At 38.2% G+C, this 17,701-nt stretch overlaps 1 protein-coding gene and 1 pseudogene across 1 annotated transcript; one reads left to right on the top strand and one right to left on the bottom strand.

The window, feature by feature from the left end:
- Nucleotides 1-310: 310 nt before the first annotated feature.
- On the bottom strand, nucleotides 311-4,874 carry LOC141440347 (uncharacterized). The gene is made up of 2 exons (XM_074104854.1): nucleotides 3,435-4,874; nucleotides 311-3,065 (listed from the first exon to the last, which is right to left on the bottom strand). The coding sequence occupies exons 1-2, from the start codon at nucleotides 4,542-4,544 to the stop codon at nucleotides 3,048-3,050; spliced, it is 1,128 nt and encodes a 375-aa protein (XP_073960955.1). The 5' UTR covers nucleotides 4,545-4,874; the 3' UTR covers nucleotides 311-3,047.
- Nucleotides 4,875-5,870: 996 nt separating this feature from the next.
- The window catches only part of LOC141440344 (fatty acid synthase-like), a 35,092-nt pseudogene continuing 23,261 nt past the window's right edge, over nucleotides 5,871-17,701 (top strand).

The raw sequence follows: 17,701 nt of genomic DNA on the forward strand, positions 1-17,701 counted from the left end.
GTCAAATTTACTCATCAGACACTCTAAAGCTGATCCATAATAATCAAAACACGCGTTTATTCCTTAAATTTTACCCTCAATAATTTAATCAGTCAAAATACAAGAGTAAACAAAGTTATAAGAAAACATAGTAGATCCAAATTCTTGCTTTTGACTGCGGAAAAATTTCGATGGCCCTTGACAAGTTCACGCGCTCGGTCGCTCGAACGCTATTGGTTCGGGATTCAGCCGTGGCCGACCACCGTGTTGGAAGTGTTGTCATACCTTTACCCATTTTCTATTGTCGTATATGTGAATAAAACCGCGTTAATTAATTAATAATGGTTTTTTATTCACTTAGACACTACGCTTTACAAGGCCAAAATCCAGAGAGAGCGAGAGCCCTCATGAGGGAGCGAGAAGACAATTGTCACATTAACGTTCCGTTCCTCACACTCTCCCCCACCAATCCTTATGCAGAACACTAAATTCCTAGGTGCTACTTTTACAATCTTATTCTAAAGTATCGGAACAAGGTAACATTTGGTTAATATGGCGTTTCCATGTAAGGCCTTCTACATCAATAACATAAGTCACACCAGGTATGGACTCTTGTATAACTAAACCCCGGATCCATGGCCTAGACTCCTTTCTGTAATCTCGAATCATCACTTTTTGTCCGATTTCAAATTTAATTTCCCGTTTCCCTTGGTCCCTCTTATCCACTCTCTCCTGCACTATTTCAACTAGAGGTGGTGGCCGTAATAAGCTAAATCTGTTCCTGATCTCTCTACCAAGCATTAAACGAGCAGGTGAAACCCCCGTTGTACGTTGTGGTGTGCTCCTATAATCAAACAAAAACAAATTGACAGCTGATACCAAACTGTGGCCATTTTGACTTATTTTGTTTATTGCCGATTTAAAAGTTTCCACGAATCTCTCTGCGGCGCCGTTGGTTGCGGGATGATAGGGCGGAGTGAATGTATGCTTAATATGATTAATTTCACAGAATTCTTTAAATTCTTGACTTGTAAATGAGCGGCCATTATCTGTTACTAAGTGTACGGGGTACCCAAATCGTGTACATAATGTTTTTAAAACTTCTATTGTGCGTTTACTTGTGATATTTGTCATTTCAAAAACTTCTGGCCATTTTGAATAGCTATCTACTACCACTAGAAACATTTTATTTTGAAATGGACCTAAAAAATCGGCATGAATTCTGTACCAAGCGGAAGGAGGCAGAGGCCATGGTTTCTGGGTTTTAGATGGTGTTTTACTGTTATTTAAACAAATTATACATTTTTTTGTTATTTCCTCAATTTCTGAATCTAGATTAGGCCACCAAAAATATGACCTCGCAATCTCTTTCATTCTAACGATTCCAAAATGACTCTTATGCAGTTCCGCTAAAACTGCTTCTCGAATGTTACTAGGTATTAATACACGGTACCCCCAAAATAAACAACCCCTATCTAATGTCAACTCATTTTTCCGATTATAGAATGGTAATATTTGTTTGTCTAATTCCTTTTTTTCTTGCCAGCCATCTGTCATAAATCTAATAATTTTGGAAAATATTATATCTTTTTTTGATTCTGTTTGTATTATTTTCCAATCTAATGTTTTCATTTCCGAATCGTTAGTATACACCTCTAGACTAGCGTTTGCATCAATACACAGAGAATGATTTTCTTTATGTTCATTCTTTATTTCAGCTGCTGATCTTGACAGGAAATCTGCTGGATTTTCTGTCGTTTTAATGTGTCTCACTTTGTAATTAAATGCAGACAAAAATATGGCATAATGCTGCAATCTCTTGGCGGCCATCTTTGGAATACTTTTTGTTGGGCCAAAAATCCGCACAAGTGCTGCATTATCCGTCTCTAGTTCAAAATAGCGCCCATAGGTATAATTATAAAATTTTGTTATTCCAAATATGACTGCCATAGCCTCCTTATCTATTGTTGAATATCTACGCTCTATATCACTTAACTTTTTGCTACCAAACGCAATTGGTTTCACAACACCATTTTTGTCTCGATTTGACAGGACTGCAGCAAGACCAGTATCTGACGCATCACATGTTAATATTAATGGCAACTGTGAGTCATAATGTCTTAAATTACTTGCAGATGCCAATTTATTTTTAATAGCTTCAAAAGCTTTGTCACATTCATCTGTCCATATAAATTTATTTTTCTTAGTACAATCATACAAAGGCGTTAGAGTTGTTGCCATATCTTGCAGAAAGCGAGAGTAATAATTAATTTTTCCCAAAAAGGATTTCAGCAAAGACAGGTTTGTTGGTGCTTTAGCCTTAAGCAATGGCTCAATATTAGATTTTATTAAACTGATACCCTTTTTGTTTACATTAAAACCAAACACCTCTAAATTGGTTGTAAACAACTTACATTTTTCCGGCTTTAACTTAAACTCACATTCCTGTAGTTTACTCAAAACTTGACACAATGTATTTTTAGTATGTTCTAATGTTGAACCCTTAATGTATATATTATCAATGAATACAACCGTGTTGGGTATGTTTTTCAACTTTTTTGTCATTAGCCGTTGAAATGCCCCCGGTCCCGAACTAACACCATAAGGCAAGTAGTTATATTTATATGTGCCAACCTCTGTTACAATGGTTGTACAATCTTGGCTCTCAGCACTAAGAGGGGCCTGTAAGTATGCCTCTTTAAGATCTAGTTCGCAGTAATATTCACCATCCCGGAGGGAATTCAAAATGTCATCTACATGGGGCAAAGGGAAATGATCAACCTCTAGATTTGGGTTTACTGTCAATTTATAGTCCCCGCACAGTCTGACTGAACCATCTGGTTTTAATATTGGAACTACTGGTGTACCCCATTCGTTTTGACTGACGGGTGTTATACGTCCATTGTTTAATAATCTAGTAATCTCATTATTTACCTTTTCCCGAAGCGCAAATGGTACCCGCCGAACTGGTAGACACTTAGGCTTTGCCTCTGCTTTTAATTTCAAATTGATAACTTCACCTTTAAAGTTCCCCCAACCCGGCGTGAATACTTCTGCGAACTGGTCTTTTACTGATTGTTGAGCATCTGAAACATTTTCAAGTACATTAGTATGAATATTAACACTATTATCTAAATTGGGGGCCATAATTTTAATTCATTAAGCCAATCGCGACCTATCACCCGAGGCGCATTATTTTTTACCACAAATAAATTTAATTGTCTGGCTGTTTCTTTGTATTTTACATTTATATCCTTTACTATGCCTAATGGCTTGGTCACACTTTGATCAAAATTTTTAAACAATACATTACAACTTGTCAGGTTAAATGATTTCAAATATTTATTTTTGTCTGACAATGACATGACTGTGACGTCAGATCCTGTGTCTAATTGAAAAGACACATCTTGACCATTAATATTTAAGGTCAAGAAGTGAGGCGGTATCCTACTTACGCTATTAAATGTATAGGTCTCATATTCTTCATATAATTCCTTAATAGAGCTCACTGCGTCTTCACTTTCATTTTTGTTCTCTGGTTCCACTTCCAGTACATTGGTCTGACGTTGTTTTCTTGGACACATCCTGTAGATGTGCCCTTGTTGGCCGCATTCTGAGCAGAACTTTCTCTTCAGGCTGCATTCTGCTTTTATATGGTTTTGTTTTCCACAGCAGAAACATTGCACATTATTTGACTGGCGGTTATTATTGAACTTATTCTTTTGTCTTGGCACCGGCTTGGCTTTACCCTGACTGTAAAAAATTTCTGTCACTTCACTTGGGCTATCAGAATGTAACAATGCTGCTTCGACAGTTCGTGCTACTTCTATGCATTTTTCTAGAGACTGTTCTGTTTCACTTTTCATAAGCTCAAATTTAATTATTTTAGAATGAACACCTTCTATAAATTTTTCCTTTATTTGATCTTCGGCGTCTTTAAAGTTGCATCGTGCTGCTAACTTTCTCAATTCAATGCTGTATTCTAGTATTTTCTCGTTTGGTAACTGATTTCTCTTTCTAAATGCTATTTTTTCTAAAGCTGATGATAACGGTTTAGCGTACTTATCTTTGAGTAATTTACATAGCTCTTCAAATGTCTTTTTTGTTGGTTTTATTGGTGAACATAAGTATGTTAACGTTTCGAACACTCGTGGAGTTAATTTTGTGATCAACAATGGTATTTTCTTTACTTCTCCTATATCATTTACTAACACGTAGCATTCAAATTGTTCTATGAACACTTCCCACTTTTCTCCATCAAATTGTTTCAGCTCACTTGTCGACATCTTTCCTATATTCGACTGCAGACTTGGAGTAGATTCCTGTTTTTTGTTACTTAGTTTTCTCTTATAGTAATTACTAAGAAGTTTCCTCAAGTTATCTACGCTTGCGCTCGTTTTGTAACTTATGTTCTCGTCCTCTAAAATGCTTAGGAGTTCGGGTTTTGTGCACTTATAAATACATGATCGATTTCCTGACTTCACAAGCGCGATGTTGTCTAATCCACTGTCTTCCGCATTAGACCAAGTTAATTTTTCATCTTCCGAACTGATTGAATCAGTCATGACATCCTAAAATGTTGTTATGCCGGTCGGCTTGTACTTGCCAACAAACACAACACAATATGGCGACCCTTGACTTGAAGACTTGAACGAAAATTTCGCCGCGATCTATTCACTGATTTTATGTTCGGGTGCTCTGATTATTATTAGAACTTTGTACTTGGGTTCTATTTCTCGTCGCCAAATGTCGTATATGTGAATAAAACCGCGTTAATTAATTAATAATGGTTTTTTATTCACTTAGACACTACGCTTTACAAGGCCAAAATCCAGAGAGAGCGAGAGCCCTCATGAGGGAGCGAGAAGACAATTGTCACATTAACGTTCCGTTCCTCACACTTATCATCAGTATTTCGTAACTACTGATTTCGAGATACCTCTACCCTTAGGATTTCCAAACGAATGTTATAGAAATAGAAATAGAAATAGAAATAAACTTTATTGTTATAACTGTGTACATAATAGTGTTTACAAAAGGTTATAAGTCTCAACAGTTTGTCCATTTCGGACGTACAATATAAAATCTTATAATATAATTTATCTTGTATAATATCTATAATTATTTTCGCTCGAGTATACTTATTAATTTCAATGAGCAAAAAATTATTTTGTGTCATAAAAGGTATTATTTATAAGCCACTTTTTAAGTGTAAACTTGAACTTTTTGCCCTCTAGTTTTTTTTTATTTCAACCGGTAGTTTATTAAAAATACGCATAGCGGCAAAAAAAGCACTTTTATAAATAAGTTTACTATGAGCTCTAGGAATAACATAATTAAATTTGTACCGAGTGCGCAAATTAATATTTCGAAGAGATGACTTTTTCGTAAAGAACTCGTGATTACACTTCACAAATAAACAAATCTCTAAAATATAGATCCCAGTTAGTGTTAGCATTCGCTTCTCCTTGAAAACATTTCGAAGAGAATGTCTTTCGTGGATACGGTAAATAGTACGCATGCATTCTTTTTGTAATCTAAATGTGGATATAACATCAACAGAATCTCCCCGAAAAATTATACCGTATGTTAGTAAATTACCAAATCTCCTCGTACCTATATGCAGTTAAAATAATTATGAACAAAGTGAATTTCAAACTGATTTTCCAAAAGAAAAAACAAAATATTGATACCATTGCTGCTCAAAGTATTAGCCGCTAATAATTTGAATATCGATATCAAATATTTTGGTTTTGAAATCTTATGCGACATTTTTAGGTATGCACGCGTATTTTGCATGTAATTCCACTCCTTTAGGTGTATAGGTCAATAGTTTGGCTTCGTTACGTTGTCTGCTTCTAGTTCTAGACTTATTTGAAGTCTGTGCAGTCGCTGCGGATCTGTCGCTCTTAAAGCACACAACCCTCGCAGACACTCGTTAATCACCAAGTCTACGAGCATTAGGCAAGAGCTGGTCATACGCCAAGATATACCGACATCGTGTAGCTTCCAGTATCAGAGGTGAGTGAAAGCTTCGTGAATGGCCCAAAATTTTACTTTTATGGTACCATCAGCCAAATAAGTGGTCTATCAATTTTTAAACAATTTCCTATCAAGATTGGTTTTTGGAGTCTTTTTGTATTTTTTATTTCAACTCCAAATTTTGTTACTTTTACGGCCATCCCGTAAAATCGATATCGAAAATACAAACTGAAACATAGATGCACAGAAAAAACAGAAAAAGAGAAAAACATAGACGTCGCTAGTGTCACTGCTTAAGTGACTAAATAAGAAACATACATGCTGATATAGGTAGTGTAAGGGTATTTATAGCACGCAGCACGGAATGTTGAGGACCTGGGTTCAATTCCCAGCGCTGGTCTCTTTTTTTGGTTTGTATCTATGTTTCAGTTTGTATTTTCGATAATTTCCTATTAAATGAATATGTCGTGAGGAAACCTGCGCAAACCTGCGAAGTAATTCAATGGTGCGTGTGAAGTTCCCAATCCGCACTGGGCCCGCGTGGGAACACTGGCCCAAGCCCTCTTGTTCTGAGAGGACGCCTGTGGTCAAATTCAACTTGCAAGATTTGACCCGCCGTAAGAACACACACAAATCACACAAACCCATTTATCACCACCACCACACCACACTAACCTGACGCGTTTCAAACTCAACCAGAGCACATCGTCAGAGCAACACAACTGCTCACCATACTACATGCTGCACATAATATGGACGAGCGCAAAGTAAAATCTGATTCAATAAATCCTACTTAATATTATAAATGTGAAAGTTTGTGAGTGAGTGAGTGAGTGAGTATGTTTGTTACTTTTTCACGCTTAAACGGCTTGACGGATTTGGATGAAATTTGGCGGAAAGTTACTTTATAACCTGGATTAAAACATAGGATACTTTTTATCCCGATATTCTTACGGGATAGGATAAAATCTCGAAATAACAACCGCTAGCTTAGAGTCATGAAATTTGGTATGTACGTAGTTGGACGTCTGTAATAAAACATAGGTGACTTTTTGACCCGATATTCCCACGGGATATTTAGGGATAAAATCTTGAAATAACAACCGCTGGCTTTGAGCAATGAAAATTAGTATGTAGGTAGCTGGACCTCTGGAATAACACAAAGGCTACTTTTTATTCCGATATTCCCACGGGATAGGGATAAAATCTCGAAATAACAACCGCTGGGTTTAGAGTCATGAAATTTGGTATGTAGGTAGTTGGATGTCTGAAATAACACATAGGCAACTTTTTGACTCGATATTCCCACGGGATACCTAGGGATAAAATCTTGAAAAAACAACCGCTGGCTTAGAGCCATGAAATTTAGTGTGTAGGTAGCTGAACCTCTGAAATAACACATAGGCTACTATTTATTCCGATATTCCACGGGATAGGGATAAAATCTCGAAATAATAACCGCTGGGCTTAGAGTCATGAAATTTGGTATGTAGGTAACTGGACATCTGGAATAACACTTAAGTGACTTTTTGACCCGATATTTCTACGGGATAACTAAGGATAAAATCTCGAAATAACAACCACTGGGCTTAGAGCCATGAAATTTTGTATGTAGGTAGCTGGACCTCTGGAATAATACATAGGCTACTATTTATTTCGATATTCCCACGGGATAGGGATAAAATCTCGAAATAACAACTGCTGGGCTTAGAGTCATGAAATTTGGTATGTAGGTAGCCGGACGTCTGGAATAACACATACGCTACTTTTTATCCCGATATTTCCACGGGATAGTTTTGTAACTAAGGGACCCCAGACATCCGTATATTATTGTTATTATATTTTGTATTTTTTCTTTAATTGTATACTTACTGTAGTTTTTAAGTATTTTATTTGTACTTATTTTATTTTGAAAAAATGACTTTCTGCCAAGCTTCTTGCGGCGCATTCTTCTTGGCAATGATGGTCTTTCCGAAAGTGCTGGTATTTAAAAAAATGACGTCTAAAAGTGCCCATTGCGGCCTATTTACTGAATAAATGATATGAATTTGAATTTGGATAGGGAAAAATTGACATTTTAGCACTGGGTTTGGAGTCTTGAACTTTGTACAGTTATCACACACTCAATGAAGACCACGATATAAATTTGGAAATTTCCAGGGGAATTTTGTAAAATCCCGAAAATTTCAATTGCAACTACCAGACCGAACAGTTTACGCGTGCGAAGCCGCGGGTAAAAGCTAGTTATTAATAAAAAGAAAGGCCCAAGCCCTCTTACATATTATTATCTGGGTGAAGACAAAAAAGTTGCACAGCTTTAAAGCTGCGTTAACAGGTAGTTATAGTGGGAGAGAGACTCTGTGGAGTGCGTATAGTACCTACGTCTGTCGTACGTGTGTGATGTTCAAATCAGAAATTTAATTAATTATTTAAATCGTGATTGGCTAAAAAGTGCTTTTTTTCTATTTTGCTTGCTCCTGTGGAACTTTTATGTACTGGCTCCGCCTTGTGGGTGTGTCCTGGTGAGATAGTCGTATTTCATCAATCAATTGCTCATAATTAATAGAAACAGTTTGGTGTTTTCGTGATCGTGATTTGAACTCGGTGCGGTTGTGGTGCGCGGACCGAACGTGTCATCTGAACCGCTGGGCTAAGAGGATATCGAGCCGCGCGGCGAAACATAAGATCGCTCTTGTGAGTGACGTCATCCGTCGCCTGCCTGTCAAAGTTGCGGACGCCTACGCCAGTCGCTTCGTGTAATTGCCCTGTCGGTTTATGTTGTATAGACTTTGCTGCCAGTTTTCTATCAGGCGCGGTAATCATCATTATTTCATCATCATACATTATCATTTCATCACACATTATGAACCACTTAGAGACTAATGACTTACTGAGTGACAGACAGTTCGCCTACAGGCGCAATATGTCGACAACTCAAGCTGCACACCAGATCTTTGACTCGATCATCATGAGTCTAGACAGTAAGTTTAAGGTGGCTGGCATATTCTGTGACCTATCTAAGGCTTTTGACGTCATCAATAACGACCTTTTACTGACAAAGCTCAAAATGTATGGTATCAGGCATAAAGTGTACGAATTGTTAGAGTCATTTTTGAAAAGTCGCAAGCAGACAGTTGAGGTAGTGATGTCGAACGGAGAAAAAATCAGGTCTAAGCCGGGTGACGTCACTATAGGTATTCCACAGGGATCCTCACTCGGAAATCTTTTTTTAGCTTTTATAAATGACCTGCCTAGTGTTATCACTGACGGTCTCACTATGCTCTTCGCTGCCACTTATGAGCAGCTAAACGACAAGATAAATAAAGTGTGTGGGCAGCTGCAGCAGTGGTTCGAACGGGCAGCGAACGGGCTCATCATGAACCTCACCAAGTCGAACATCATGCTGTTCTCGGGTAGGGGTATCGTGTCACCGCCGTCGATTGGAGGCCCCATACCGCTATGCCAGCAGTGCAGGTTTCTGGGCTTCACACTAGATCCAAATTTGAATTGGAAGAATCACGTTGACTCCCTATGTGGCAGGTTAAGCAGTGCAGCCTATGCTTTGCGCAAATTAAAGCCCATTCTGGCAGATGGTGCACTAAAGTAAGCATGCTTTGTGTATTTCCACTTGTTGCTTTCGTAAGGCACCATACTATGGGGAAAGTCCATGGACTGTGAGCGCGTAATGGTTCTGCAGAAGCGGGCAGTGTGGGTTATTGCCGGTATCAACCAAAAGCAGTCGTGCAAAAAAATATTCACAGAACTTGGTATCATAATCTTACCTTCGATGTATTTGTTTCAAGTTATTATGTATACGCGCACAAACATATCTAACTTCAGCCGAATGGGCGTAGCTGGTAAGACCACTCGCAGCACGGGTCGCTTACGGGCAGTCCCTCATAGAATGGCATTAGCGGAGCGGGCAAAAACCCGCGCGTTATCGGCCCCAAATACTATGAACACCTACCCTCACACCTAAAAAGCGAAAAGACCCGGGACCCCAAGCTTCGTAATAATTGAAATGGCGTCATTCCATGATATGCCTAGGAATTTCGTGATCTGGCGAATTTTACGATCGGCCGCCGACATATACACAAAGCACTATGAACTCTTTTCAAATTTTCAAATTCAAATCATTTCAGTAAATAGTTTGAAATGGGCACTTTTACACGTCTTTTTTAAACTACCAACGCTTTCGGAAAGACCATCACTTCCAAGAAGAATGCGCCGCAAGAAACTTAGCAGAAAGTCATTTTTTTTTAAATAAAATAATTACAAATAAAATACTTAAAAACTACAGTATAAAATTAAAGAAAAAATACATGAAAAGAACAATAATAATACAGGCCCCCTAGTTACAAAACTAAAACTAAACATGTAACTATATCTAGATTCAGTGGAAGTGTAGAATGCTTCCACCGTCATAAATTAAACAAAAACTGATTCTGAAATATACAATTCAGGTCAAGTAACTATTAAGCTTTTGGATTCCGAAGGCAAGCTCACGCCTGCCGCCCCAAAGTTAGCTCACTCGCACTCATATCATGCTCTGAAAGCAGAGTGGCCCCGAAATTAAACTCAAAATATACAAGTTTAAAATCCATAAGCTTAACTATATGCCTGAAATATAGCAAAAGGATGTATAAAGTCCCGTATCTCTTCTAAGGATGCCAGCAGAAAATGGGGATGCGGGCGCAAAAGACATCGTCCTTTCAGGACTGTCGGGCCGGCTGCCCGAGTCTGACAGCATCGAGGAGTTCGCGAAGAACCTGTTTGATGGAGTAGACCTTGTGACCGCTGATGATCGGCGCTGGCCGCCTGGTGAGTCACTCCTGCCTTTTATCACAATTAAATCAATCAAATCTTATTCTAAGTCAGTTTGATTTTTTATTAATCTGCGTTGTATTTTATTTTGTATTGTTTTAATTGTTGTACAGTCAAGGTCAAAGATATGTATACACAACAGAGTGACAAAAAGCGTAGTCATCTAAAATTATAGTCATAAATTCGGCAACATAAGAATGTACATAAATAAACATAGTTTGAGAGATAAGTATGTACAACAGTTGCAATAATATGTCCTCATTTATTAAACTTAGAAACACCATAAAGTCCAAAAATATGAATACACTAATAACCATAATTATATATCCAACATGGGGGAGGCCTATGTCCAGCAGTGGACGTCATTTGGCTGACATGATGATGATATTTATATCCAACATGATAATCTAAAATATGTAAACAATCAAAATTCCATAAAGAAAACTGTTATCAGCGGTAGGTATATGAACGTATTTGCGTAATATCGAACTCCACATCTTGATGTAAGTAATCAGCCAACCACTGACATGGTCAACGGTGAGTTAGGTTTCATGTCTTTTACTAATGAAGCCGTTAAAGAACTTGAAGTTGCATGCGGTCACATTTATGTTTTTGGTGGATTATGTTTACATATTTCTGAGATTCTACGACATTCTAAGACGACATCAGTGGTTTTTGCGTGTTTCAAAAAGTTTAAATGGGAAATCCTTTCAAGAAAAAAAATCCTTACATGTCTTATTTACTGTCATAAAAAAAGCCAAGCCGTATCTAAAAGGTTTAAATCATGTGGATTTTATTTTATTTTATAAGTAGCTATTGTAACATAACAACATTGTCTATAACAATATAAAATAAAAATGCAAAAAAATCTAACAGGAGGATTTGAACCTAGAAAAACATTATGAATATGACTTATTAGTTTTAATCACTAAACCACAGGGCCATGGTAACTGACGTCCGATCGGACAAAATATTGAAACGCATTAGATACCTACTTTAAGTCGACAGCTTCATTGTTATTGTACAAAAATTTATAACAAAAAATAGAACCGACTACAAAAAAACCATGAAAATAATTTTCTACCAGTCTGAAGTCGGTGCCTCAGCACGAGCCAGCAGGAGTGGACCTATAATCGTCTACTTCACCTTTATACGAGCATATTGGGCTTCAATCACTCCTGCTGGCTCGTGCTGAGGCACCGACTTCAGACTGGTAAAAATGACGGAGTTCTGAGGTAACAAACATAAAAAAAATTACAACCGAATAGATACGAACCGAATTTTTTTGAAGTCGGTTAAAAATCTGTTAACACGCATTGTTATGTACAAAACATTGTTATATGCATAGCATTGTTATGTACATACAAAATCTGTTAACGTTGTGACAGGTCAAAACATGTTTTCGTGAATTGTCAAAACATTCTATTCAAATTTGTTTGGTGTGTTACAACACCATAAAGTTGATTATCGCAGATTTATATTTTGACGACCAGATGGCCTAGTGGTTAGAGAACCTGACTACGAAGCTTGAGGTCCCGGGTGGTCCCGGGTTCGATTCCCGTGTCGGGGCAGATATTTGTATGAAAAATACTAATGTTTGTTCTCGGGTCTTGGGTGTTTAATATGTATTTAAGTATGTATCTATGTATATAATTATATTTTATCCGTTGCTTAGTACCCATAACACAAGCTTTGCTAAGCTTACTTTGGGACTAGGTCAATTGGTGTGAATTGTCCCGTGATATTTATTTATTTTTTGTATACATATTTTTTCCCAATCCGCACTGGGTCCGCGTGGGAACTATAGCCCAAGCCCTCTTGTTCTGAGAGGAGGCCTGTGCCCAGCTGTGGGACGTATATAGGCTGGGATGATGATACATATTTTCGCAGCAGTTACTGAATCCAGATATTCAATGACATAAAAATGACTACAATATTTTGCATCATTTGCAGGATACCAATTATGTAATTTTTATTGTAGACAAGTTTTTGGACTTGCCTTATACATATTTACGTAACCATTGAAGTTTGCATGTTTATTAGTATTTGGATGAGTATTATATCTTTTGACCTTAACTTACTTTTTTTCACAATACTTATATATGCATATATCTTCGACCTTGACTGTACTGTTTGCAAATAAATATTTTCTTCCTTTCTTTCTTTCTAGTAAGGACAATAATTATTCGGTAAAATCTCAAATTATGCAAACCCTTTCACCTGGCCGAGCCGGGATAGGGCAGTTAAACCTGTCAGAAATTACATTCAGGATGCTGTTGGAAGTCTTCTTGCGCGTAATCGCTTAAATCGAATTAATGCATAAAATTCCAATCGTAAAAAAAGCTAAATGTTAGAATATTATACTTTAAGGTGTTTAATTTTGACAGGGTTGCACGGCCTGCCAGAGCGCAATGGCAAGCTTAAGAACCTCGCGCATTTCGACTCCGCGTTCTTCGGAGTAAATCCTAAGCAGGCCGATCTCATGGACCCACAGCAGCGTATGCTATTAGAGCTAACCCACGAGGCCATCGTAGATGCCGGTTTCAATCCTGAAGAACTCCGTGGCTCGCGAACCGGTGTCTACTTGGGCGTATCCTGCTCAGAAACTGGCGAGATATACAACGCTAACGTAGACTCGATTCAAGGCTACGGCCTCACTGGATGCCAACGCGCCATGTTCGCTAACCGTGTGTCCTACACCTTCGATTTTAAAGGACCATCTTACGTCGTTGACACCGCCTGCTCTAGCTCAACGTACGCATTAGTTCATGCCGCAGCTGATATCCGTGCTGGTAAATGCGATGCAGCTATTGTTGCTGGGGCCAGTCTTGATCTTTTGCCAGCCTACTCGCTCTCTTTCCATCGGTTAAACATGCTGTCTCCGGAGGGTCGTTGCGCCGCGTTCGACGCGGCTGGATGCGGCTACGTGCGGTCTGAAGCTATCGTGACTGTGTTACTGCAGAGACGGCGCGATTGCCGTCGACTGTACTGCACGGTGCGCGGTGCGGGTACGAACTCAGATGGTTACAAGGCGCAAGGCATCACGTACCCTAAGGGAGCTATCCAACGTCAGCTCGCGCAAGAAACGTTTAAAGAGGCTCACTTAAGGCCACAGGATGTCGCGTACTTTGAAGCGCATGGTACTGGCACTAGAGCCGGTGATCCGGAAGAAGTCAATGCAATCGCTGGGCTGTTTTGTGAGGGTCGCACCACGCCGCTCTTGCTAGGCTCTGTCAAGTCTAACATGGGGCACTCAGAGCCGGCGTCAGGCCTTTGCTCAATCGCGAAGGTGGTGGTTGCGATGGAGCGTGGAGTCATCCCAGGGAACCTGCACTATAAGACGCCTGCCCCTGAAATACCCGCCCTCAGTGATGGCCGTATTAAAGTTAGTATTTTTAAGTATTCATTTTAATAAATAATTATTATGAACGAATTCTCAAAAAATATGAAAGTTCAATTATCTAACACCAATATCGCAAAGAATAATCTTATTTGCTTACACTAGGTAAATGATTTCTCCTTTATTATTGTCAATTTGGTTTTAAAATTATTGTTGCATGTTAATCCAGCAATATTTGATTGAAATTCGTAAACAAAAGGTATGAAAAATTGTTCCCCGTAAATATCTATTCGAGAACTTTTCGGGCCCAACGACCATCTCTTCTTCATGCTATGGTGTCTCCATTGCCACACCGTAAAAGTATTATCTATGACCTAAGTAATTATCACATGAGTGATACAATCTGCTTCTTTTAGGTGGTGGACCGTAATACGCCGTGGCAGGGAGGGCTGGTTGCCGTCAACTCCTTCGGCTTCGGCGGCGCCAATGCCCACGTCATCTTAGAGTCGCAGGGCGGCGAGCGGCCGCCACCAGCGTCCTACCCCGCGCCACGACTAGTGCTGGCTTCGGGAAGAACCGAAGCTGCAGTCGTGCGGCTTCTAAAGCTAGCAGCGGCTCATCCACGGGACGCTGAGCTCCATGCTTTGTTGGATGCTGTGCATGCGAGGGCTATTCCACGACACACGTACCGTGGCTATGCAGTGTTGAATCCCAAGCGCAATACCCCGCCTGTGTTGGAAGCAACTGAGGTACCTACTATTAATGTTCGACTCAAAGTCAAAATATTTTTTTTTTCAATGTAGGCATAGCCGCATTCACATTTGTCTGTCGTGTTGTGTTAGGATGCTCTCGGTCTCTCTTTCTCTCTATAGCTTTGATGCGACGCAACACAAGACGTCACAACGCACTGCATATTCAGATAAATGTGAGCGCGGCTCTTGATGTAAAGCGTCCAATTCGCTCGCCGGGCCAAGCGACAAGCACTTATGAATGTCATATAAAATCTACCACCGGTTCTGAAAAACCTCTGTTGAGAAGAATCCGGCAAGGAACTCAACGACGTATATTTTTTTTTAACAGATTTATAATTTTATTAAATGATATCTATACATACAAAAATTTAGCACAACTTTATTAACCCCCGACGCAAAAAGGGGGGTGTTTTAAGTTTGACCGCTACGTGTGTCTGTGTGTCTGTAAGTCTGTGTGTCTGTCTGTGGCACCGTAGCTCTTAAACGGGTGGACCGATTTGAATGCGGTTTTTTTTATTTGAAAGCAAGTTTATCAGCGATGGATCTTAGACATGTTTTATCAAAATCGGTTCAGCCGTTTCAAGATTATCAGCTCTTTTGTTCGCTGCGGTAGGAATCTTTGACGCATAATGGTATTTACGTTACTTTCAAACATATGTGGGACCTAAAATTGGAAACAACCATGTATGCTATATAACTATGCAAGATTATGGAATTCTCGGCCTGATGCTGCTGCCAGGATAGAACACTAGTAGGTAGGTACACTCTTGATAAAACCATAGCAGATATTATATCGTGTTTGGATTCCTTTCGATCAGTATTTAATTCAACGTACAATGCAATAGTGGTAACAGGATGAGCTGATGTTGCAGCCAGGATATCCAGCACACTAGTACACTCTATAAAAAATATTAGCACATATGTCGTGTTTGGATTCGTTTTGATCAGTATTTGATTCTACATACAATGCAATGGTGACAACTCGATGAGCTGATGCTGCAGCCAGGATATCCAACACACTATTACAGTTTTTAATAAATAATATACCAAAGTTTAAAAAACATGAAATAAAAAAAAACTTAAATTTAAAAAAACCCCCGACACAAGATAACGCCCGCAAAAATATGAAAAAAAACACCCGAAAAAAAACGCCGCCAAAAAATACAGCTAAAAAGTAAAAATTAATTAAGCAGTACCTAAAATTTGGAATTGAAATAAAAAATACAAAAAGATTCCAAAAAACCAATCTTAAAGTACATATGTTGTATTTTTTAAAGTAAAAAAGATAACTAAAATGTAAAATATAATTACTTATGCATTACCTAGCTGTTGCCCGCGACTTCATCTGCGAAGAATTCGTTTATCCCTATCCCGCGGGGAATATGCTGATTTCCCGCAAAATTAGATTAAGTTAATTAAGTATAAGTACCTAGTAAATTTTTTTATCTAAGCGTCGTCGGTGTCGGGGACCGCTGAGGTTAACAGGAAACTAAAGTACTTATTTGTTTTATTTTAAAGTACCTATTATCTTTAAAGAATAAACTTCTCATCGAATCTTGAAGTGTGGATATCGTTGGATAGGTCTTTTAAAACCTTTAGGGGGTGCTAAAACGATTTTTCGATTCAGTGATGTGTTTGCAAAATATTCAACTTTGCAGTGCAAATTTTCATTAAATCGAATCTACTCGTAAACGGTGGCTGGAAAAATTTGAAAAAATTCAGGATGGTAGTAAGTATATCAAACTTACAAGGAAAACTATAACGGTTAAGTTTTCTTGGAATTATTAGTAGTTTAAGAGTAAATAGCAGCCTAAGGTTTAAAATATACCTAAACTTAGAATATTCTTACAAAATACGAAATCCTTAGAAAAATATTTCTTATTTTTTTCGTAATGGCTATACGAAACCCTATTCGAGCGTGTCCGATACGCTCTTGGCCGGTTTTTTTTTTACTTTGCCCGTGCGAAGCCGGACAGGTCGCTGGTATATATAATATAAGTAGGGATAACGATATAGGTACTGGCTGGTATATATAATATCTGTCTGTCTATCAGATGAAGTCGCGCGGGCATAAGCTAGTTAATAATATAGAGTTGCAATGAATATCTTTGCGACTAAATGATGTGTTATTCACCTGTTTATTATGTAGCTCGTTTGTTTGTATGGGTATAACCGTATCCTTTATTTTTCCAATTTTTATTTTAAATTACCAACTGGATTATTTGAAAAAATATATTATTATGTTGCAGTCCTTTATATAAACAATCACCTAACAAAGAACTGTGGTGTCGCTTTTCTAGAAACCAAGAAAAAACACGGAAGTTTTATTTCCTACATAATTTATCCAACATTTTTTTTTGGCACTATTAAATTTTATTTCAAGAATATGTGAGTCATTATGTATATTACTGTTCCAAAAGGCAATGTGGGGAGGAAATGTTTTTTTTTAATTAAAAAAAAAACATCAGAAAATTACAAAGATAGGGAGCTGAAACTTACAGGAATAATACTTGGCATAAGGGCTCTTTAAAAAAAAACAGGAAACATTTGAATAAAGGGCCATTTTACAAGCAAACTCGGCTACGCTCATAAAAAAAATACATGCGCTACCTCATAAATAAATCAAAATATACTTTTTCACCTCAGCACCTCAAACAGGCAGGTTTTGCTATGAGACATCAGTGAGCAAAATCGCATTTTGCTCACTCCGTGAGACAAAGTAACTTTTTTTTTTTTTTAAATGCTGACCCAACAGGGTCTACTCATGAATTCCAAATATTTGAACTTTACTTTGATCTGTCATTTCACTTCAACACGAAAAAAG

Source organism: Choristoneura fumiferana, chromosome 22, assembly GCF_025370935.1.
Source record: "Choristoneura fumiferana chromosome 22, NRCan_CFum_1, whole genome shotgun sequence".
Taxonomy (NCBI): Eukaryota; Metazoa; Arthropoda; class Insecta; order Lepidoptera; family Tortricidae; genus Choristoneura; species Choristoneura fumiferana.

What these genes read in the sequence shown, in the direction of transcription:
- LOC141440347 (XM_074104854.1), bottom strand. Translation starts at nt 4,544, where the DNA reads ATGACTGATTCAATCAGTTCGGAAGATGAAAAATTAACTTGGTCTAAT.